The sequence below is a fragment of the Xiphophorus couchianus genome, chromosome 9, assembly GCF_001444195.1.
Source record: "Xiphophorus couchianus chromosome 9, X_couchianus-1.0, whole genome shotgun sequence".
Classification (NCBI taxonomy): domain Eukaryota; kingdom Metazoa; phylum Chordata; class Actinopteri; order Cyprinodontiformes; family Poeciliidae; genus Xiphophorus; species Xiphophorus couchianus.
The window spans coordinates 3,823,950-3,848,191 of record NC_040236.1 but is presented as its reverse complement, the minus strand read 5'-3'; the positions used below and the strand labels follow the sequence as shown (position 1 = coordinate 3,848,191).

Genomic DNA, 24,242 nt, shown 5'->3' with positions numbered 1-24,242 from the left:
CAAGAGGTTAGAGGCTACAGCGAAAAAAAAAAGATCCTCGATCTTTTTTTCATACCATTTCCGTCTAATGGTCATGGGTAATGTAGTTCAAGACTGTCATTGGTTAAAATAATGAGGCGCGGGACTTCTGACGTCTTCCTCTTGTCAACAGCTGGTCACAAAGTTAACTTGCAGCTCTTGACCACTAACCCTGCTGATAAACGAGGTATGTAGGAAACGTGTCACCCTGATGAAACTTTGTAGCCATGATGGAAGGACGGTGTGCTGCTGAGCCTTGGGCTGAGTTCGGCCTTTTAGGAAAATCTGGAACACCGCTGGTCAAGTGTGGAACTGGGACGGATGTTTTCATCTGTACTGGTGGTGAGGAGGTTTATGTCTTCACTGCGCAGGAGAAAACACTCAGGGTAAGCAGGTTTATGTTTGAAGTCATTAATTCACAGATGCAAGCTGGAAAGTTTATGTTTCTGTAATTCAGTTCCTATCTCCTTCGTATACTATATAGGATCATGTCACACAAACTGTTGAAATTAGAATTTGATCATTTTGATGCTAATGAAAATCCACGATTAAGTTTCTTAGAAAATTCTAATATTACAGAAGACCAATAAAAATACATTTTAAAAACAGAAATGTCAACCACTGAAAAGTATGTCAACTTTTCATCAACACAGCACAGTGACCAGCCTGCTTCTTTAGCTAGCCCTCTGTGGGGGATGTGTCTGTCTGCTGGACCGCTGCCTTGTCAGCTTTTCCCATAATGTATTAAAAGTGTGTTTTTATTGGTCTGACTTAATATTGTAATGTTGTGTTTTCATTACAGCTGATGAAAACACAACTCCTTCCTGTTACTCCCTGTTTGGTTGTTGTGTTGCAGGCGGTTCTTCAGATGCCTGCTGCTGTGAGGGATCTGGCTGTCAGCTATGATGAGCAGCTCCTGTTTGTGGCATGCTGGAGTGGAGTTTACTGTGTTAAAGTCCAGCTGCTGGTACCCAGGTACAAATCACTTCCTGTCACTCAGTAGCACAAACTATGTTCACTCAGCAGGCAAACGCAACCCAAATCTGCTTTTTTTTTGCTGATCTTTGACCTGTACCAATCTGAACGACCTAATTCCGTTCTTTTCACCCACAAAAAAATCTAATTTGAACCACATGAGAAACTATTTTGGATATGTATCTCATAGTTTTCAAAGCGTCTGCAGTCTGAACCACAATGGTCATTTTATCCAGCTTTTATGTCATTGATGTCAGACAAGTGTCATAATTAGTTGTAAACTGTTCACACAGAAGTCTAATTTTCAGGGGAAAAAAATGGAATTGGCCAAAATTGGATATCGGGTAAATCAGGGCTTCCCCCCAAAAATCTGCTAAGGCCTGTGGTAGGGTTGCTAGGGAGTCCACCAGTAGGAGGTAAAGCCTGATAGCCCGCCAGGCTTATAATACACTGGGGGAATCCTCTGGCATTTTGAGGATGGGTTATCGGCTAGAAAACTGCTGTCGGTGCGCCTCTAATGTCTGTAAATCTGATTTGACCTTTTATCTGTTTGGGGGTCAAAGTTCCTCCCATGATGCAGGTTCTGGTCCCACTGAGTTGAAGATCTCTACCGAGTGTCTCGTTGCCGTCGCCGACAGAGTGTCGTCCCTCCTGGTCGTTGGTTCTGTGCTCCTGACACTTTGCCGGACCGACTCGTCCTGGTCACTGACTCTGTATCAAACCCAGCGGGCGTCTCAGTCCGACCCCTGCGACCTGCTCGCCTCCTTCTCTCTGCCGCTGGTCTCCCCTTCCGTTCAAGGCGACACAGAATCCAGATGTGTGCTGGTGTGTGTGTATCCCGGCGACGTGTCGCCCGCCTCCTCCCGTCTTCGTCCGTCTCGTTCCCACTTCCCTCTCCAGCCTCTCCTCTTCAGGCTTCTGTTTGGGGCGGAAGCGGCGCTCTCCAAATCGCCGGTTGTGCTCTGCGGCCTGCCAGACGGACGCTTGTCCTTCCTCCCTCTGCGCATCCCGGGATCCAGGCTCCGGATCCTCCACAGCCTCGAGCAGCCGGTCGTGTTTGTCGGAGCATCTGCTGTCATGGAAACCGATGCAGGTTGCGCGGGGTGTTTGATAGCTCTGGGCAAACAAGGCAGAGCCGTTCTGATCGGGGCTGGTGGGGCCGGGTCAGAGGGAGGCGGCGGCACCAGGTTTACCCTGGGCTGCGTCCCAGGTCCAGTGGAGTGCGCCTGTATGGATCAGAGACGTGTTTACTACAGCACCGGCTCAGACCTGCTAACGGTGGATCTGTGGGACAGTTCTTCTGGGACAGCAGGAAGACAGGGGGGCGAGGAGGACGAGGGGTCCCGGTCCAACCCCGCTGCCCTCCTCACACCCGTCAGTTTAAACGTGAGCGGAGTCACGGCTTTGCATCAGCCTACATGCAGCTCTGCAGGTGAATGGATGACGCCTCGCATGCAAAAATATTCACACCCCCTGAATGTTTTGTCACATTTCCATGCAGGATTTAATGCGTTTCACACAGAGCAGACCCAAAGCACATCCTCACCCTCCTAAAATGTCCCAAGTCTTTTTTAGTTTGCTACTCCTGTAAGTTTAAAGTCAAAAGCCATAATAACATCAGTACGATGTAAGCTAATTGGAAATGATGCTACTGATAGTAGGTGTGTTGGTTAGGAATGATTAAGAATCTGGTGTTGACATGTTGCAAAGGGGGCCCTCTCAGGGCCCCTAAAAGGCTTGGGCCGGCCCAAACTGGTCAAAAAGTATATATATTTTGTATTTAAAATTAAAAAACTTTTTTGTATGTTCTGTTTTAGCTTTACCTAGTTCAAATTCTGTAAAAAAAAAAATCTCCCATTAAGCACCTTTTGCTATCCAATTATTAATAAAAATAATAATCAGCAGATCAGCCCTACACTGTACTGATGTTCAGTCCAGCAGAAAGGTCTGAACTTTTCACGTGTTGATGTTAGAAGTATTTTGTAGCTGCAAATCCTTCACTACAATTTATGAAACGTTCAGTAAATGAATGCTGTTATTGGATTTTAAGAAATAAAATGTTTATTTTCTTATTTTAAAAAAGGAATCGAATTAGTTGTTTCTTTGTATTTTTAATGTCGCATAAAATAAGTTTAAATCTTCACAGTAAGTGAACTTTTTTATCTGATTAACTAATAAATTGTCAAAATAATCCTTAGTTGCTCTCCTATCTCATCAGCTATAACCAGTTGCCATCATGTTGGCTTTGCCTGATGAAGTTGCAGTATAATATGCCTCAACTATCAACAGCAACTAGGCAATGGTAAATGTACTGCAGACTGCGTGTAGTTGATAAAAACTAGATCAGGAAAAGGCCTTTTTGCAGCATTTGATCTAAATTTGAACATTTTAAAAGTGATGTTAAAACCTTGACAGGTGATTGTGAACTTAGTACCTTGTCTCATTTAGTCTCGTCTTGTGAATTTCAGGTAAAGCTACATATGTTCTATATGTTACATATGTCCTCATATGTTCTCCATCTAACCTTGGCTGAGCTTTAGTTTATTCTTTGCATTGAAGAATTAGAAAGAATTTCACTTTCTAAACCTGCAAAACTGGTAGATTTTAATTTATAATAACTTGGAGAATCATACCCTTCCTCTTTTCAATCATTCACTACCTTCTGTTAGTGACTGTCTGGTCCGGAAGCCTTTATCTTAAGTTCTTTAGAGTCTTTAATCATATTTAAGCTTTGAACCGTTCTGTGTGACGTCCTGAAGTTGTGGGTTGGTAAAGTGTGTGACCTCTGCCCCCAGGTGAAGTTCAGCTGCTCAGCCTGTCAGTCAGAGGGCGGCTGCAGTCCATCCGTCTCCCTGTTAGGACACAGGAGGACGGTTTGTCCAAGCGTCCCTCCTCCCAGGTTGGACGCAGCGTCGGGGACATCCTGTCTGCCATTGGGGACGTTTGTGAAAGGTACACCAACCGAAGGACGTCCGTTTGTTTTAGATTCATGAGCAAAACCAGAGATGAGTTCAACCAGCTGCGTTTCCATTTACCGTAAAACTGCGCAAATTGAAATTAGGAAAAAAAATTTGCTTAATGGAAACACGTTTGGAAAAAACTCACGTTTGTTTGATAAAAAGTTTTTGTGCTATAATGAGGTGGTTTTTCAACCGTAGCAAAGAAGATGTATTTCTTAAGACTGCAATGGAAACGTTTATTTCGCATCACAGGAGCCATTTGATCCAAAGCTGCATGTTGATCACGTACTACTGACGAAAACAACAAAGAAGACGACAGGAAGTAGTAAGAGGATCATGGTTTGTTTGTAGGGGTTTTGTTGTTTTGTTTTTGGACTATGTGCAGCTGGCTTATTCCTCTCACAACATCACAGTTCATAAAAAGTTGTGTGTAATTCCAACATGTTGAATTCACAGCTCTAATGTAAAATGGGCGACTATAATCCCGTCGCATACGTAGCCGCTCCCAAGTAGGAGGGGGCTTGTCACTCCAACAGCTGAACAAGACGCCGACATCTCCTCTGATTGGCTGATAGATAATGAGCGCTGAATATATTCATATTCAGATTATGAATATATCTCATGTAACTGTTTGCACCCATCACTGCCATAATTTTTATTGTCTTCTCGCGTGAACAATCTGATTCACGTGTGATTTTAATTTCATTTCTTATTTAATTGTGAAATTGTGTTTTTTAGCGAAATATAGACAAAGATTTGCTCACATTTGTAATGGAAACGTAGCTACTGGGTGAAAATGAAACCCTTTCCAAGTTTGTTAACTAAATATCCTTCTAATGATATTTAAATTGTATCTTCAGGGTCTTTTACTTTGTGTCCCAACTTTCCCGAACCTAAAGTGCTTTCAATCTGTTTTCCTTCAGAGCATCAGTGCTGAAAACCATCATCAGATCCAAGAATCAGATCCTGAAGGAGCTGAATCAGGTGATGAACATCAGCTTCCTGCTGTCGAACCGTTCAGAGTTTGACTCGAAGCCAGTCAGGTGTCGCGGTTTGGTACGGTGGAGCAGCCTGCTTCAGAGAGACTCCCTGAACCTGACATGCGTCCTGGAGAACTTGAGTCCTTTCGTCCTGGAGCGAGGCTGGACGCTGAGCGTCGCTGTCCGTCCTCTGTCCTGTCCTCTAGAAGCAGGAGGGGACGCCTCGTCTGTGAACTACTCCTTCCCGTTCGGGGGTCTCGGCCCGGGGGAGTCGGTGGAGGTGTCTCTGCCGGTCGCGGCGGAGGGCGACGCCTCCTTCCCCGTTACCGTGACCTGCTCTCTCCTGTTCTCCCTCTGGAGGTTCCTGGGACAGGAGGAGGCGGCGGCCCCTCTGGACTCGCAGAGGGCCTGTTTCAGTTTGCCATTAAACACCCTGACGGTGGACTGGCTGCACGCCCTGCGGCTCGGCGACCCGCCGGCTCCAGCCCGGTCCAGCAGCAACCCGGCAGACCTCATCCAGGGTTTTATAAGCTCACGGCAGCTCCGGTGCAGAGGAGGAGGCCAGGCGTCCAGACCGGAGGAGTATTCTGCTAGAGTCCGCGTGTCGTCAGAGTTACTGAGGGACGCGCTGGGGTTGACCCCTGGAGGCCCCCGTGTCTCTTTGCTTGAGTGGCTGTTGTCTGAAGGCTGTGGTGGAGTGAAGGCGGAGCGCAAAGGAATCAAGACTGACGGGGACAGTTCAGTGATCTGTGGCAGTGCGCCAAATAACGCCGCAGTCAAACTGACTGCTGAAGAGGTGAACCCTCTACCGGAGAGACCCGGTTACTCCGACAGGCGTTTCCTGGTTTAACCTGAGCCTCCGTCTTCTGGTCTGCAGGTAAACACAGAGGAGAAGACAGAACCCCTGGTCACCATGGAGGTTCAGGTGAAGAGCTCGTCAGTTGCGGCCGTGTGCGGCCTGCACCACGCCGTGCTGCATCGGATTCAGGTACACACCCTACGCTCTTAAACGTACCAGCAACTTCAGAGGAGCTTACAGGTTATTCTCAAAGTGTTACTCAAAATCTGCAAGTCAGAATTTTCTAGAACTTGTTAAAGACGACCTTAAGCTTAGCTGTTGTCTCCTCCCTTTAACCTGGTAGGAGACAACAGGAAGCAGATGAAAGCGTTTCAGCTCGTGTTTCACTCAACCGAAGTCAACAGTCTTGCCCAAATGTGTTAAGATGGACTGAAATCTTGTTTTTCATAAACTTTATTTGTGGAAGAATCGCCTGTTCTCACTTTTTCTCATGGAGGATTCAGAGATTAACCAATCGATCGGCTCCAATATCCGTAATTCTGTGTGATTGTTTGTTTTTGTGTCTTTGGATTCCCATCAGCCTTTGCTCTGACGGTGGCTAATCTTAATTCACAGTTAAACTTGCTCCCCAGTGTGAGTTATCAAAAAGGTGAAACTTATCCTCCAGGGAAAATGTTTTTAATATTCTTTTACAGATAAAAATCTAAAAAGTGTGGAGTTCATTTTTATTCCCCTCACTGAGGTATTAGATTGTGGAACTACTTTGTGTTCCACATGAGGTTGTATGTGAACAGCGATATTTAAGTCTTTCCACAGATATATTTTTATCTATATAAATGTAATCTGTTTATCAATCATTGCTATAAAATATAAGTTAAAATAATTTATTGAAGATGGAGCTATTGAATATAGAAATTTATTGTCCCACAGAGAGGAAATTCAGAATAAATTAATTTGAAATGATCATCTTTCTGATTGGCTGCCAGTCAAATTCATCAAGCTGCTCCTCAGGCTAGAAATGAAAAAGTTTCTGACGAGAAAACCCACAAGAGCTATGAAGATTAAATCCAATTTAATGTGATTAGTGTCAAATATTACACATTTTCTTACCACAAGAGGGGATTGGTGGATAAGATATGCAACATCAGATTAATAAAGTCATCATGTAATACCTGATGACAACATTTTCAACCACAGAACTCATTGCCAACTAAAATCAGAGGGTCTGAGGCAGCATGTATGCTACATGAACGTAGTAATTATGAAACAATGAATAAAATACTTTTTTTAGGTGACATATTAACATAGACAGAAACAACTGAAAAACAAAACAAATTACTATTTTTTTTCCTAAATAAAGTATAAAAAATTATAAGAGAAGATTTACTTTCATCATTATATTTCTACAGCATATCAAAATCTCTACAAAAAAAAAAAATCAAGTAAACTTCAGAGTTTCTTTACATATTTCGTAGCACTGTCTGTGGATTGCAGAGGGGGTCAACAGCTAAAGGTTCATGTGTTTGGGGGGCCATGGCATGGACAGGTTTAGGAACCTCCGATTGAACCTATTTGCTGTCCTGCATTGTCAGATTTTGACCTTGTTTGGAACAAACGGCTCTGTTCTCTCACACAGACTCTGCTGCAGAGGGCCGGTTCCTCCAGAACAGTTCCCATTGCAGATCTGAGGCTCGCGCTACAGCAAGCCGAGGTAACATCAGGCTTTATTCTCAATCCGGTGTAGAACAACAGAGACGTGTATGACTCTTAAACCTAAGATGTCCAGAAAGCGACCAATGGCATGGCTCCTCTCTCTCTCTCTCCCTCCTGCGCCGTCAGGTGGAGCGAGGTCAGGTCTGGGAGGCCAGCAGTGTGGGCGTGTCCTCTGGGCAGATGCAGACCCTCCTCCTGCGTGTTTACCAGCAGCTCAGAGACGGCCCTCTGCTCATGCTCTGACACCCACTCAGCCGACCTTCGACCCCTCGCTGCCTTCTCCAACCTGAGGATGAGGATGATGATGAAGCTGCCTAATTATCTTCTCGTGTTGCAGAGGATTCGGGCCCTGGCTGTAAAGTTGGGATCACAAAGTATTCCTACCCTTTGAACTGCTTTGACTTTTAGAACCACAGAGTCAATATATTTTATTGGATTTTAGGTGTCATATCGACGCAAAGTGAAGCATAATCTGGAAGAAAAATGAGAAGCTGATTCCTGTTTTTACTATTATTATTATTATTATTATTATTATTATTGAGAAAAGACTGAAAAGTGTGGTGTGCCTTTGTATTTTTCTACCAGCTTTTCACACCTAGAGATGGAAACTTTTCTTCTTTTTTTGCTAAAAAGTCAGATTTTAGCAAAAAAAAAATCTATTAAATCAATTGGCAAATTGATTTAAGTCTGGTCTTTGACTAGGCCATTCCAACACCTGAATATGCTTTGATCGTTCCGTCTCTGGGTGAATGTCTGGTCGGTCTATTGGAAGGTGAACCTCCACCAAAGTCTCATCTCCTCTGCAGCCTTCAGCAGGTTTTCCTCAGCCACTGATTTCATTTAGGGGTATCAGAGTAAAGGAAGCTGAATCTGAATGCCACAGAGGATTTGGTCAAAATAAGACATAAAAAGCCAATGCTTATTTTTCCTCCCTCTCCACAGTTACAGTATGTCATACTTTCTGTTGGGGTTTCGTATAAACTAAAGTTTAAGTTAAAAAAAACTGTAAAAAGTAAAAAGGTTTTGTAAAGCAATCTAGATTAAATACATTTTTATGAACTCCACTTTCATGGTTTTTAGCATGGCTCACTTACAGTCTTTTAGTTTGAATTGTTTTTGTGGTTAGGTTTTAAAAGTCAGCTGAGTTTTGTGGGACTCTGTGATCAAACTCTCTTCCTGAGTTGTATATTGTGAAGAGAGAGAAAGGAATAAATCCTGTCTAATTTATGTGTGGTTGGTTGATCTGTAGTCTCTTGGAACTGGAGGAAGTGGGCAGATGACATGATTCTTCCTCTGAAGGAAGGTTTGGTTCTGAATGCTGACGGGTCCACACCATAAATGTTGAGAGCAGAAACATGTAATTTCCAGGTTAACTGAGCAGCAAAAGGAGAACATGAATAGAACCGGGTTACCTGTTGAAAGTGAAACCCTCTGTGTCGCAGTGAGGTTTAGTTGTGTAAATGAAAGTTGTATTATTTTTGACTTTCTCACTAGCTGCGCTTTTATTGGCCACTTGGTAATTGTGCAATTTGACATTTCGAACATAAGTTAGCTTGATGGAAACACGGCGGTTTCAAAAACCTTCTTGTTGTTTGATTAGAAAGTTTTGGCGACAGGATGAGGTTGGGTTTTCTTCTGGCCGCATTGAATTGGTTTATTTCGCCAAACTGCAATGGAAACACTTTTTATCGCGTCACATGATGCACAAGCAGACGTTACTACTAGCACAAACCACGAAGAAGACGACAGGAAGTTGTCAGAGGATAATCACGTCTGATTTGAATTGTGTTTCATATTTAATGGAAACGGCAAAATTGTGTGTGTGTGTGTGTGTGTTGGGGGGATAATATTAGTGGAATATTGACAAAGGTTTGAGAGCATTTGTAAAGAAAACGTGGCTAGTGATGCATTTTAAACTCTACAATTATAAATTTGTCCTGGACTTTCTCTAATCGGGTCAGAATCTGGGTGGTATGATAAAGGATGAAAATTCTTTAACTTCACCGTGAAATAAAAGCCTATAAACACATGTGGAATCGACAGTGGAGGTTATTAATATGACCCAAACCTCAGCCTTATTAAAAATGGATGAACTGGACGTAAAAGCTGGTTCTTTGCCAGGAAGCAAACCGATTTTAAATGTGAACTACCATTTCCACTAAGTACGGTGATAAAATATTCAAAGTTCTCCCGGAAGCTTGCTGTGGGATACAATAAGTGGGCTTTCTCAGCAACAATTTTTTGAAACTTTGAAATTACAGAAGCTCTTCCTTTCATAGATTCTTGTTCTGAAAAAACATTAGAGTTTGTAATGATCACACCAGGCTGAAATACATTACTTAATCCCTAAATTAGTTTGAGATTTATTTTGTACCCATGATAAACTTCTTCGTCTGTCAGTGCCCGATTTTAATAGCATTAAGTGAAGGCAAAGAAGAGAAAATTTCCACTTATGACTGAATGCCTTTAATTTCTACAGTTTCAGACATGAATTTCTGCTTGCATCAATTGTCTACTGGAAAACAATCTAAAAGAAAAACACCAAACTAATGTTTACTCAGGCTAATTTTCAGGCTACAGATCTTGAAAATACTTCTGTTGGCTTATCATACTGCACGGTCTCTTCTCCAGCTCTTCTTCAGCTGAACATCTGTCTCCTTCCTCAGCACCAGGAAACTTTAGAGACTTCTCTCCTCAGTGAATCTCTAAGCCTGGCAGAACAGTTGGGTCTGGTATTAGTTTGCTCTAGAACTCCCACAGAGCCGAGCTGCTGAGGCTCAGCCCGTCTCCCTTCAGCGTGCCTCCCTGGTCTCCACGTAGGTATTTTCCGTTTTTCCCTCTGATGGCGAGGCGGCCGCGCTCCAGGAGCTCCAGGGTGAAATCCTCCGGAGCCTCGCCGTCTGCACACACCAGCCCGCTGCTGTTCACGTACCAGAACCGCCCGTCCACACCTGCAACGGCACAAAGGAACCAGTGAGGGGCATACCGGTGACCTGCTGTGTGGGCGCTTAAAGGGCCAGTACTGTGTGTTTTCCGGGTATAGGGTGCCATTTTGTAGCACCGACAAGTAACAATGTCACCTTCAGTTGTTATTAAAATGCTATGTATGACTTAAAAGAATTTTTACTTTGTAATTTAACTTGTTGAAATTGGAGCCCCGGGCAGCCCATGATTTGAGACTTAAAAATCACAAGTCATGTTGTGATTTTTAAGTCATCACAACATGACTTAAAATAATTTTTACTTTGTAATTGAACACCTGGAACTTAAACCTCTGTCTCTTTAAAAACTCCTGCTCTTTCTGAAACTTCGCCTTCAGAAGGTCATCACAACATGGCTCCTCTATTAACCCTTTAACAACGTTTCACCAGCGCTGTACTGAGAAGTAGCTCTTATAATGAGCTCGGCTGATGCAGTTCAACCAGATGTTTGCTAATTTCTTCCGGCTAGTCTGAAGGAGCTGAGTGGGGGAGATTTGCAACATTCAGTTTTTAAGCTACACTTAATCTGGAACAAACATCCAGAAAACTGCAAAAACAGCCGAAACACTGAGTTCCTTTAAATCCAGGCTGAAACCACAACCTGTTTAGAGACACTTCTGATTAGTAATAAATGTGCAAAATGTTTATGGCTTGTTTCATAATTGATGACTGTAAAATGTCTTTACGATGTGAAGCACTTTGTCGGCCTATTGGAATGTGCTGAATATGCTGTGGTATTAAACTGAGCTTGACCTTTAATGTGATAGGCTCCGCTGCTGTACTCCAGGGTGAAGATGTCGTAGACTGATCTGCTGGCGTCCAGCGTGTTGGAGTTCCTGTGGTGGCAGATGAAGCCGTTGTCCCCTCTCAGGATCAGCATGGGCCGGTTGATCAGTTTCAGAGTGAGCTGCTCGTCCTCACCTGGAGGAAAAAAAAAACAAAACAAGTCGGCTCAACGAGGATTAGAGGAGAGAGGAGATCCGGCAGGAAAGAGAAGAAAAGTCACCTATGGTGTCACTGACTGCCAGTAACTGGCCATTCTTCTTGGTGCAGATGTATTTGCCATTGCTTGCTTTTATCGCCACCTTGTGGCTGAGCCATTCCACTGAAAACATGGTGTTTGCAGATCTGTGGGCAAAAAAATCCCTCTAATTATTTCTCATAGTAAAAAAAGTTATATACAACATATTAGGGTCACTGTCACTATAGATGGGGAAAAAGGAGGTTGCTAGAAAAACTTTTTTTTTTTTTTTACATTTCTGAGCTCCACATGTTGTTTTCTAGAAAATGTTTGCGATTAATCTCAAAATATCGGGGGTTTTTTTTGTTTTTCTCGCAAATGTTCAACTTTTCAAGCTCACAATATTTTCCCCTCAAAATGTCTGAGTTGTTCGGCAGAAATTGATTTAGGATTATATGCCGAGTTTCTATGACTAATGCTTTCATGATGAGTGAAACCATCAGTCACTGCATTTCCTCACCTTAAGGTAAAAATAATTCACCAACATAAGAAATAATTCATTGCTCAGAAACCATGTTTTGGTGTTTCCCGCCCACTCACATCTAGTAAAGGTGTAAAATAAAACCTATGCCTCCATTTGAACGCCTCCCGCGGCCGTTCACTCACACTGCTGTGGCGGTGCTCTGCACGCCGCCGTGAGCCACCAGGGCCCAGTAGAAACCTTGGCTGGTGCGGAAGGTGCACATCTTGGTCTCCCTGTCGATCTCCATCTGAAACGTCTCCGTGTCAGTTTCATCTTCTTGATTAGCGGCGAGGCTGACTCCTGGGAGGGCCACAGGAAAGACGCATGTCGCCGTTAACTCCATGACAAAATGGTGGGAAAGCTGCAGGTACAAACTGTTTAATAGTGGCTCGTATTAGATGAACCCAGAGACAGATAGTGCAGTACAACTTCTGTTTTTGAATATGTTTTTTGAATATAAAAAGGAGAGAAATGCCTTATTGTCGTCTGGTATTACCATTACTAGTTAGCAACATAACAATTAGCATAAAGAAGCTATTTTATAACGTAAAACCTAGACGTACTCATCTCAGGTGCTCTACTTTCAAAAATCGAACTCACAATTAAATGAAAACTGACTCTGGCCCTTCTCATTGTCTAAAACCCAAATCCAACTTTGTATTTAAAGCTTTTTCTTTCTTTGGAATGGGCTTGGGGATTTTAACCCCCCAGAAAACCTGTTGTGGATGTTCCTGAACTTTACAAGGGTCAAAATTTAAACACACAAGCTCATATATAACCATACACTCCAAATTTGTTCACTTTCAAGCAGCTATGTGCTAGCTTAGCTCTGGCTGGACAGAAACAGCCAAACAGGGGTTCATGCAATCTGAGGTTATCCAAAGTTGCAGCTGGGAGCAAAGGTTATAGAAATGAACAAAAGGTGTTCAGGGAAAGAATTATGAGAAAATAATAACTTTACAGAAAAAAAACACACACAACGACTCCAGCTTTAGGTTTTGGACTGAAACTCAGGTTTGAAACAGAACAGAACCTTAGCGGGTTGGTACTTTCAGTTTTCAGTTTATGAAGAAAGTAAAGAGTGGGCAATATTAAAAACATGGGAAGTAAATACAATAAGAGTCAGTGCAGGAAAAATAAGGCCGGTTTGATGCAGGTTTCTTGTTGGCGCGTAGCAGCAATTACAAACAGCAGTCCCTCCGTCGTTTGCACCTGATGAAAAGTCACACCTTTGAAATATTTTCAGCAAATCTCTTGGAAAGCAATTATTTTTTGCCTTTCCGTTGCTTATGCATCGCAGATAAACACAGATGTTTCCGACAAACAAGCGCTGACACCCTTCCATCCACGGTGTGACATCCTGGTGAGGGAGAAAACATGACGCTTTACGATCAAACCTGCTCTTCCACCAGCTACTACCGGTTACTCTTAAACATTTCAAACTGTGTTTCACATGTTTTCTGATTTAGCCGTAAAGACAACCAACATCTCAAACAGGTTGTTGCTTCGGTTGGAATAAACTCTTGCCGCACCACCAGATTGCAGAGGGCCAAATCCTTAATTAGATGCATCTCAAAATATCCCCCAAACATTTTCTTAATCCTTTAACAACGCTAATCTCCGTGCCTCTTATCTCTTCCTGTTCTTGTTAGCGGTACCTGTTCCCTCTCCCTTCCCTCCTCGTCTCCCTCCATACCTCTAACACCCTAAAGCCCCGTCCCGAACCATTACCCCGCCCGGAGCTCCGGCTGTCTGCTTTCTTCACAGCGGGGCTCAGATATAATCAGCTTTAGAGCAATCCCCGCTTCTTCCTTAAAAAAAAAGGAATAAAGACAAAAACAGGAAATGAGCGGAGGATTGTATGGGCCAAACATAGCAGATAATTAGCAACCAATCCTAAACCATTAGGCAATAAAACTACAGTTGGTCAAACATTAGGGAAAGGATGTCACACATAAAAATAATTAAAAAAAAAAAATAAATAATTTGCAGTCAGTTGCTTTTGCTTACCTTCAAAAGAATTTGAAGTTAGGCAAAGTTTAAATTCTTTATTTCTAGAACAGTTTAAAGAAGCAGGAGCTCCACCACAGCAGTGGTCAGCTCAGCCCCCAGGATTAGGAAACAATACAAGATTAAATAAAAACCGAGTCACAAAATATCATGAAAACATGAAAACACAATGATACGGTACTGAAGATAGAGAAAGGCAACATGAAATCAGTATAAAAACATAATCAGAAATTTGAAAATCATTCAAACTTGAAAACAGTTTTGATGGAAGGAAAACTTTAATTAATTAAAAAAAAATTGTGAAATTGCCACAGCATCTTGTCAGTGAACACTGACTGCATGCGAGCCTTTGCTTTGGATGGCCTTTGACTATGGATGCTATAAATCATTAATATTGGAAACCAGTCTTTAGTTAGAGAGCAATATAAACAGCTAATGAGCTAAACATGACAAAAAGTCCCTCGCTGCAGTGATTATCCAACACAATGTTGTTATATAGCAGAATGTAATGAAGACATCTGGGTTTGAACTGTTTCTTTTCTAAATTCCAGCAGCAGCTAGCTGTGCTTTTATGATATGCTCAGCTTGTTTGTATTAAAATAACATAACTGGGGTTATTTTTTATTTATTTAATTTTATTTTTCAGACGGGTGCTTGACATTTCCCCCCTTCGCTACCAGAGTTACCACATTCTGTGATGTCATCCTCCCCAGTTCCCAGGCTGTAGAGTCCACCTCGTCACGGTCCTGCGGGCGCAGCAATCCCCGGTAAACAGACACTTCACTTTTCTTGTCAGCTACATCACCGAGATAAGCGAGGTCCGAGTCTCTGAGGAGAACTTCCAGGGAAACCAGTTCTGGGTGAAACTTCACTTCCTGATTATGGAATACCTGATGCTTATCCTACCCTACCATACCCAACAGAGTTTTATCAGAAAGCCGTTCCAAAGAGCCAGCTTGCATATTGTAAGATTTTGTCAAAACTGGTTTAGCCTTTCCTGGTTTGTGCTTTGCTTTACTTTCTACTATATACATTATAAATCCGTTGTATTTCATTAGAGTCAACTGGCTGAAATGGAATTAAAACCAAAACAAATGTGAAACATGACTGTAATATATGGATAATCAACTGAATTAACTTATGTGATCAGTTTTATGTTTTAGACATCATTATGATGTTTTTGTATGTCAAAAAGTGACAGGTACATTTGACATTTGAAGCAATAACTCATGAAAGTTTGATAGTACTACTGTTCTGAGTTGTTGTAGCAGCTAGCTGTGCTGTAAAATTTTAAAAACACTCCACAATAACTCTGCACTGTGCTTTCAGAATTTATTCTTAAAGGGGCTGAATTATGTAAAATCCACTTTTTTGAGGTTTACATGATGTTATAATGTTATTCCCTAAACAAAACCACTGGAGTGTTGCCTTGATTCTTTTCATGCATGTTTGAGAAATCCTTTAATCTCCATGGCAACCATTCAACTTTTCAAAACGCCTAGGTGGGCCTAGCGCTGCCTTCAGATGTTTTGTCCTCTGAGCTGCGGTTTCCGAGTTTCCGCCTCACAGAACACAGAACACCCCTTCCCCACTCAGCTGCTTCAGACTAGCCAGCAGCAATTAGCATTATGGAAGGTACTTCTCAGTCAAACGCTGGTAAAAACATGCTTAAAGGGTTAATAGAGGAGCCATGTTGTGACGACTTCCTGAAGGCAGAGTTTCAGAAAGAGCAGGAGATTTTAAAGAGACAGAGGCCTAATTTTAAGGCGATAAATATAAAAGTCATATTTCTTTTAAGCCATATACGTAGCATTTTTATAACAACTGAAGGTAACATAGCTACTTGATTGTGCTATAAAATGGCACTATATGCCTGAAAAACACTTAACACTGCTCCTTTAAATTGTCTTCTTGCAGCTCTAGGTTGGGAGTTTTTGCAGTTTGTTCTTGACACATTTACCTGGTCAGAACTCGTTCCCTATTTGGTGTGCAGCCATTATTATACAAACCCTGCAGTAGGACTGACCTGTGAGAATTTCCCAATAGTTCCTGTGAAGTATGGAATGTCCTGGCCAGTGAGAATTTTGTTCTTGTCCCTGTTGTCCCAGATCACATGTTAGCTGTTAGCTTGTTTATAATCAAACAACATGGCAGAGCTGTGCTATTGTTATTAAATCCAAATGAGTAAAATCTACATTCTAAACCCCGATGAGCTGAAGAGCACTTTAACAGGTGAGAGGAAAAGTCTGACTTCTTTCAAGCGACAAAAGAGCTACAGACAACTTTTGTCAGTATGAAATCTCTAAACTAGATGCTCAGCCTTCAGCGGCTCGTTCGTGACAGTGTTAATCCAATTTGTTTGAAATATTCTTTTGGGGCATTTCAAAAGCGACCGCAGAGATAAACCGCGGAGGAGAGGGGATGATACGCAACAGAGATGTCACGCTCACTGAGCTGCTGGGATGGTTTAATCACATCTTATTCACACTTGATAAACTAGGTATCATTAGGTCGTACAGCTGGTTAAATTATCATTGATCTTAAGTGCATCTGAAGCATAAATTTAAGCTCTTCCACTCTGTAGCAACGCCTGGGGGCCTATCACTCCTATTCTCTCTCATCCCAGCTCAATGTCATGCTTAGTCTACCTATTCCGTGTGTCTATTTCACACTAATTCAACCCAGAAATGATCTTCAGACAGAGCTCAGCTGGGACCTTATAGTTGCTGTCTGACAGATGAGACAAGAGCCGACAGTGGAAGGAAAGGTGGAGGAAGAAGGAAAAAGAAAGCCAGAAAAAGGGGGAAGGGAGATTGGATGTGCTCTAATCCGAGCTGGCATAATTATTTATTGACGGTATTGTTGATGAGCATCTTTGACACACTTGATGGTCAAGAAAAAGGAAAGGAGGAGAGAAACAAATGGATCAGTGCACTTCCAGGAGCTCCTGAATAACACACAGGTTCTAGTGTCTTATTTCTGATCGAAGCCCAGATCTAGCTCCCCTTCCTCAGGTTGTCCTACCTACAAGTCTGGAAGTGGGGCAGACCTAACTAATCCATCAACGATAGTCGGCCCTGACATCAATTATTAATAGTAAGCCAATGCCACTATCCCTGCGTCCCTTATTATCCATGAGCTCCCATCTTTTTATCCATCACGACTACACTTTCCTTTGTTTATTTTTGTACTTTTTCCAACACATCTTGTCCTAGGCTTTGTGCATGGATGGAGAAAGTCTGTCATTTTGGAAAATACAGAGTTTGTTTCTTGGCTTTAGTCATTTTTACAATGACTCTTGTGGAGATTTTTAGCAGGAAAGTTGTGACTGGCCAGTGAAAGATCATGAGACTAAACGTTACACACTGCATACAATACAGACCAACTCGCTGAAGTCATACAATGGTCATCTTTTATACTTCTATACTACACTATGTCACTTTTACAAAAATATGTTATATATTTGCTAAAACTGTCACCATATCGTTATGAGACAGTTAATCTGAAAAAATCAATCTCCTTCACCTCGTCCCTGAGCTACTATTGCCATCTGAAGAAATACTTCACTCTCAACAAAAAACAACCAATCAGAGCCAAGAGGAGGCTGTATAATTTGTTATTTACAATTTATGTTTTATTCATTAATCAAAGCATAAAACATTTGTACAATCAACCCAAAAGTTTCATGATCTGTCCAGGTTGCATGCTGCAAAATTCAAAATGTCCAAATCCAGAATCATATTTTCAATCAACTTTTATGGATTTACCGGTGTTTTTAAAGTAATTTCTGTTCAGGTGTGAACCTCTTCCCTGGCAACCACAGCTAAGATGTGTGATTCATTGGCAACATCTGTCTCAGTTAAAGGAGCAGTATGTGTTTTCCAGTCACATCGTGCCATTTTATGGCAAGTAGCTATGTTACCTTCAGTTGTTATAAAAATGCAATATTTATCAAATATGACTTATAAGAAATTTGACTTTGTAACTTAGAGCCTTGAAATTGGACCTCTGTCCCTTTAAAAAACTCCTGTTCTTTCTGAAACTCCGCCTTCAGGAAGTCATCACAACATGGCTCCTCTCTTAACCCTTTAACAATGTTTTTACCAGTGCTCTTACAAAGAGCTCAGCAGGTGTACAGTTCCATTAGATGTTTGTTCATTGCTGCTGGCTAGTCTGAAGGAGTTGAATGGAGGACTGCTGCTCTGTGAGGCAGAAGCTCAGAAGCCGCAGCTCCTTCTTGCTGCGTCTTGAAGGTGGTGCTCAGTCCACCCAGGTGTTTTATACGGCTGATTGGTTGCCATGGGAAATACAAGAATTTCTCAAACATTCATGAAAGAATCAAGGTAACATTCCAAGTATGTTTTTGATGAAGGCATAACATTATATCATGATTTAAAGTTCAGAATAGTTGATTTTATGCAGTACTGCCCCTTTAAGAAGCAAAAGCTAGTGTTAGCTTTGTTGCTAAACTAGCTAAAGCTAGATACAAACCTCCTGGACTAACACAGGAATTTTGATCATAACTTGGACTAAATGGGTATAATGCACTGTCCTCCAAATGTGTATAATGTGTATAAAGCACATTATACACATTTACTGTAGTTCTTAATGTATAATAAAATCCACATAAACCCATCAGCCTTACTGTTTACAGGTTGGATTAGCGGGTTAAAGCCGGACTCATGGGGTGGAAGTTTTGGCTGCAGGTAAGAGGCAGCTTGGGTTTCTGAAAGCAGATTCCCCTCCCACCCCCCTCGCCCTCCAGGAACGGGGGCCAACTTCATCAATAATTCAAAACAACTCACCACTCGTCTCAGCAGGATAGCATGATTGTGAGTGGGTGAGTGCTGCAGAAAAAATATGAGGCTTTTGTTTGTGGATAGAGAGTGCTAAAAGAGTAAAAAAAGCAGGATGAGGAGCAGCATGTAGCCAAAAATTATCAGCATGCATGAATGTACATAGCATGGTATCCCAAATGTTTGTTTTATATGAAACCAAATGTACAATACTTCCAGCAATTTTATTCCTGCTCGGAGCGGCCATTGCTAACCAAGAACAATGAGTAAGGAGATATTCAGTTACAGCATCCGGGGTTGTAGCAACTTGAGCCTGCAGACTAGAATCTGCCTAGTGATGGCCGACATGATCTAATGTGCTGACAATCGCCATTGGTCTATGCTAATCTACCTCCAAATCCATTCTGAAATCAGACCAATGGGCCCTTTGACCATGGCGACTGAAACTCTAGGCAAGTCACACTGTGGCAACTCAACTAGATGAAACGTGACACTCTAATTTAGAACTGCTCTGGTTTTTACTCTGATCAAAGAAATTCAACCTTGGTTTTGAGAGGAAACTACTTTGGGGTCAATGAGGAGTCCATCAGCATGACAGGCATGACGATGAGGTGATGTCATGCCTAACACAGAGATCAAATAACGCCTGAAGTTCCCTTATCACAAGACTGAAGAGTAAAGACATAATTCAATATCAACACAGGCACAGGCAGCTGCATCACTGAGAGCATAGAGCTAAATGAACCGGGACAAACACAAAATGTATTTTAAGCATATGATATAGCAGAGACGTAAAACAATTAATGTATGTATTTATTATGTTGAGCCCGTTTTATGACAAAATCTCAGTTGCTTAAATCACAAATGAACTGTAATTAATTGGATTTCTTGGACCCCTATACCCAGTTTTACTTGTCACCTTCAGGCCTGATTACTGCCAAACTGTAAAATCACAAAATCACTTCAATAGAATCTGTCACACAACATGAAGCCATCAACAACCCTTCATGCCCCAATCTAAGGATTAAAAAGTTGATTCCAAAGACCCACATAAAAAGCCTTTATCCACAAATGGAGAAAACATAGAACAGTAGGCTACTAAATATTTTCGGGAGTGGCCGGCCCCCCAAAATTACTCTCAACAACTTATTCAGACCTGAGTGAAGTTGGCCCCCCCACCTTCTTCAAATTAGACAAAATTGGTGTCAAACGTTTGTGCTACGTTTGTGCTGGTTTGTGCAGCAAAAATTTTCGTTTGTGCCGCTATCATTTTAAAGATATAAAGAAATGTTTTTAGAGGTCATCAAAGGTCAACCAGCCCCCACGTAGCACAAACGTTTGACACCAATTTTGTCTAATTTGAAGAAGGTGGGGGGGCCAACTTCACTCAGGTCACTTAAAGCTGCAGTATGTAACCTTTATAAAAACATGGTTTTTACTTACTTGTTAAAACTGTCACCATGTTGCAACAGTATGAGTCAGATGATCTGTCTGAAGAAATACGCTGTTTCCCACCAAAACAACCAGAGTAAGGATGACGGTCTTAGCACTGTCAATCAATTTTGTGTACATGCTGCACAATGTGATAATCGTGGAGAAACAACTCACCGTTCAAGGAAAAACAATTTATCTGCCATCTTGGGTGGCTCTGGTAACTAGCTTAGCATTCATGGCAGGCTCTACTGTTGGGAAGACGCTTTAGCATAGCAGAGAGCAGGGAGAGAGGGGTGCGGAGCAGCAGTGTCAAGCATGATTGACAGCGCTAAGACTCTCCTTCTGACTATTATTGGTCATTTCTAGTTAGAACTGGGAGAAGGAAGATGAGCTCGATTTTTTTCACAGATTATCTGTCTTAGTTCCATAGTGTCCCGACATAGTGACAGTTTTAACAAATATGTAAAAAAGAAAACCACTACAACCCAAGACAAGAATCACTGTTGACCAAAAGGAATACACAGGCCCATCACAGATTAGCCACAAAACATCTTGATATTGTCCAAGAGGTTTGGGACAATTTTCAGTGGACTGCCAAGACAAAATGGAAATGCGTTGTTAGGTATGAATTCCCTACATCTGGCATAAAACTAACAAAGCATTTCAGAGAAAGAACATCACATTGACAGTCAAACGTGGTGGTGGTAGTGTGATGGTCTTAGACTGAGTTGCTGCTTCAGAACCTAGACAACTTGTCATAATTCATGGAGCCAGGAATTTTGCTTGTTACAATAAAATCCTGAAGGAGAAAGTTCCCCCATCCTTAAGCTAAAGAGTTGCTAGTTGAGTAGCTCAACAATATTTAAGTAAAAAGTTTGGATTGACATCAGCAAAGCCTAGACTTAACTCTGACAGAGATGCTGAGGTGTGAACTTGAAAAGGTCAATCATGTTGGAAAACCCTCCAATATCATTTAAATAAAAGAATTGGCCAAACATCATCCATACGGAGTCCTTCTCAGTTAATGCTGGTTGGCAGTTGGTGAAGCCAGTGGGCTTAGGGGTAATTACTTTGTCTCATAGCCAAAGTCCCATTCCAAAATCCCCTATTCCCCTCTGGTGCCTTTCATGAGGCCCACACTGTGAATCAGTCTTATCTGTTTTATTTTAATGGAAAGGTGCATCTGTTCACTGTAACTTATATGCACGATAAGCACAAAGTGCATCACTCATAATTACCATGCACCCCTTTGCCAATCATCAGTTTCGGCTTCATTAGCAAAAGCTTGTGTGTCCTTCAGCAATGGCACTGAAGGTAAGTCTTTGTTCATTCAATCAGCTTGTTGGGAGTCTGTGCAATGTTTTTGGAAGACTAGTAAGATGACCTTGGAGCAGGGATTCAATGAATCTAAGGATTTTAGAGAGGAAACTATTTTAAAGATGGATCTGTGTTTTCTTACCTTGCCTGTTGGAGACATAACGGCCATTAGCTGCTATCAAAACCACTTGTGGATGGCTCTCCTCCAAGTCAAACAGTTCATCTTTGCCTGGCTTGGAGCATCGTCCTGACCTCAGGGTCCCTGTGGGGCCCATGGGAGACAAATACTTTCCCTCACTGTCTTTAAAGGCAAGCTTCCCACACTTCAGCTCCAGTGTGTATGTTGTGGCCCTCCCATTCTCTGTCTGCAGCTTCCCATCGCTGCTGAGGAAGCGACTGTCGCAGGTCTTTAAGCAGTACTTCCCATCCAGGTAGACGAGAGTCAAGAGTGCCTCGACACCCCATGGAATGTTCCTGTCCACTGCGATTTCCCCGTCCTCCGTGGAGAGGTGGGCATACCGCTTACGGGCGACAGACAGCAGGTTGGCTTGCGGATGCAGAGCCAGGTGTATTGCCCAAAGCTCGGCATCTGTGATAATCTGAGCAAAGCAAGACAGGTAGTCCCGAGAGCCACCGAAGAAGCGGAGGTATTGCTCAGACTGGAGGGCCCAGCGGCCGTCTGACTGCGGTATGATGAGGAAGCGGCAGTTGGAGTTATGGCCATCTGCCTCGCAGGTGACTTTGCCATCCTTGTCAGAAGCCAAGTAGCGTCCCAGATGACTGCGTAAATACACAACTTGGGTCTCCTGGGAGTCTTGCTCTAGAGTCCATATCTGCTTCTTCTTTAGGCTTGGAGCTGATGCATTCAGCTGAGACACAAAAAAGGTGTCCTTTTAATACATTATGTCTACAGATGACATGTACCACCACCAAAACAGTTTCATTAGCTTGCACTGTTTACCTTGTAACCAAAGTTTTCTGCAGTGAGGTAACGACCCTCATGATTGATAAGACCAAACTGTAACTTCAAGGGATGGTTTCCGTTAGCAGGCATCTTCACCTTTGGGTATGTTGAGTCCAGAGAGTAAGGAAGGACATGTGACAAGGGTTGTGAGAGAGAAATAAGAAGTTAACATCTGGGGACAGGAGATACATAAGAAATAGTCTGATTAGACTAAAGAAAGAGAAGAGGTTTTTAAGCTGTGAAGAATAAGAGAAGCATCAAAGTGAATGGTGAAATGCAAACGCTGTAAAAGCAGGAAATCAATTCATTAAGGTGCAGTACATAAAGCACTCCGAAAACCACAAATTCTTTCCCCCGCCCATGACTTCATTATACATTTTTCCAGCCGCAGCCTCCTAATTTACTTACTGCGGTTTTGTGGCTTCCCCTCTGCAGTTCCTGCGGCTCCAATTCCAGCTCCCAGATTTAAGAGGCTTCTTTCGTCAGGCTCCCTCTTGTAATTCCTTCTCCTTTTTCTTCTTTTCTTGCTGGCTCGTACTTTCTGCTGATCGGGTCTCCGAACTCAGCTCCTCCACCACTCCTGTTCTTCCTAATCAGGTTAGAGGCAGCAGAGACTTGAGTCAGCCTTGATCTCTCTTCTGTCCAGTGTCAGCCCCTCTTTCTCTGTGGACTAATTTTGCTCTGGACTGCTTAGCTTGCCTTGTGAAGCCTATATCCCTCTTTCTCTCGTCTCTTCAGCTGAACAACTTCACCCCTGTTCTTGCATGACTTGTTATTTACCCTGAAGGCTCAATCATTTGGTTCCCCAAGACTTGACTTCTCTTGGGTGTTGTCTGTTCCCCCCTTTGGCTTCTTTGCCTATACTATGTTTGGATCAATCATATCAACTGGCTTTACACTTTGCTTTACCTTTCTGTGTAGCGCAGACTTCTAGATTGTGAAAAGCAAGTTTAAGCAGGGATGGAGTACATCCTCAGAGGCCCTAGAAAACTGGAGGACCGCTTCAATCGTCTAAAAGCATAAGCTGTCTATCACAACTCAAGCCAGCTATGAATGATGCTCTCCTTTGAATCTTAAGCCTCTCCCTGACGATTTTTCTTCCGATCCTCTTCTTTTCCCTCTCTGCCTTTCTCTAACCTGCAAGGTATCTAATCCTGCCTTTCTCTTTTTTTTCACCTCATTTGGAGCTCTGCTCTTCACCTCTTTCTCCTGCACATAAATAGAAGTGAGTAGAGACAATACTCATGTATGCTCCCACAGCGCCGGGTAACCAGAGCACTCCCTCTGCCTTTGGGGTACTTGCCTGACTGCGGCTCCCCTTACCTGCCTGTGCTGGGTTTGGTTACACACTGTCTCTGATTGCAAGCTCTCTCCATTCTAATGGGAAGTGTGTCTGAGATGAAGGGGGAGGCAGACTTTACATCTAAATTTAGGAAAGGAGATGCTGGGTATAAAGGCAACAACCTAATGATCATGCAAGTTTTTGAATATGTGTGCTTGCTTCTGTGTGCGTGTGCAGGGGTGTGCGTGCGTGTGTGTAATCAGCCTTGCCAATCAGCCTATTATAGGTCGCCTTTGAGGAGTAAACAGACATGTCTGTTCCTGAATCCATCTAATCCTCAACCCAATCATCCCAACCTGGCTAATCTACTGCCAACCCTCAAACACACACACACACACACACACACACACACACACACACCCCGCCACTCCACATACGCACTTGCATCACACATGATGACGTTTACTCTGCTTGTCAGTGGAAATGAACGTCTACATTGACTCACTGACAGATTAATGTAGATGTCATC

General features: G+C 42.5%; 2 protein-coding genes across 2 annotated transcripts; one reads left to right on the top strand and one right to left on the bottom strand.

The window, feature by feature from the left end:
- The first annotated feature begins 99 nt into the window (after window positions 1–99).
- Window positions 100–9,474, top strand: faap100 (FA core complex associated protein 100). Its single transcript, XM_028028749.1, has 8 exons — window positions 100–404; window positions 875–993; window positions 1,557–2,425; window positions 3,789–3,945; window positions 4,877–5,729; window positions 5,811–5,921; window positions 7,369–7,443; window positions 7,572–9,474. Exons 1-8 carry the CDS (start codon window positions 246–248, stop codon window positions 7,686–7,688), a joined length of 2,460 nt encoding a protein of 819 aa, XP_027884550.1. The 5' UTR covers window positions 100–245; the 3' UTR covers window positions 7,689–9,474.
- Window positions 9,475–9,888: 414 nt separating this feature from the next.
- Window positions 9,889–23,660, bottom strand: fscn2b (fascin actin-bundling protein 2b, retinal). Its single transcript, XM_028028750.1, has 7 exons — window positions 22,840–23,660; window positions 22,429–22,527; window positions 21,610–22,336; window positions 12,054–12,210; window positions 11,433–11,554; window positions 11,180–11,347; window positions 9,889–10,396 (listed from the first exon to the last, which is right to left on the bottom strand). The coding sequence occupies exons 2-7, from the start codon at window positions 22,519–22,521 to the stop codon at window positions 10,191–10,193; spliced, it is 1,473 nt and encodes a 490-aa protein (XP_027884551.1). The 5' UTR covers window positions 22,522–22,527; window positions 22,840–23,660; the 3' UTR covers window positions 9,889–10,190.
- Between the last annotated feature and the right edge of the window lie 582 nt (window positions 23,661–24,242).

Excerpts from the sequence above, each read along its gene's own strand:
- fscn2b (XM_028028750.1), bottom strand. The coding sequence starts at position 22,521 with ATGCCTGCTAACGGAAACCATCCCTTGAAGTTACAGTTTGGTCTTATC. Across the intron at positions 12,211-21,609 it reads TTATGTCTCCAACAGGCAAG|GAGTCAGCCTCGCCGCTAAT; the intron begins GTAAGAAAACAC and ends TGGCCCTCCCAG. Across the intron at positions 11,555-12,053 it reads CAGAGCACCGCCACAGCAGT|ATCTGCAAACACCATGTTTT; the intron begins GTGAGTGAACGG and ends TTTTGCCCACAG.
- faap100 (XM_028028749.1), top strand. The coding sequence starts at position 246 with ATGATGGAAGGACGGTGTGCTGCTGAGCCTTGGGCTGAGTTCGGCCTT. Across the intron at positions 2,426-3,788 it reads GCCTACATGCAGCTCTGCAG|GTGAAGTTCAGCTGCTCAGC; the intron begins GTGAATGGATGA and ends CTCTGCCCCCAG. Across the intron at positions 5,730-5,810 it reads TCAAACTGACTGCTGAAGAG|GTAAACACAGAGGAGAAGAC; the intron begins GTGAACCCTCTA and ends TCTGGTCTGCAG.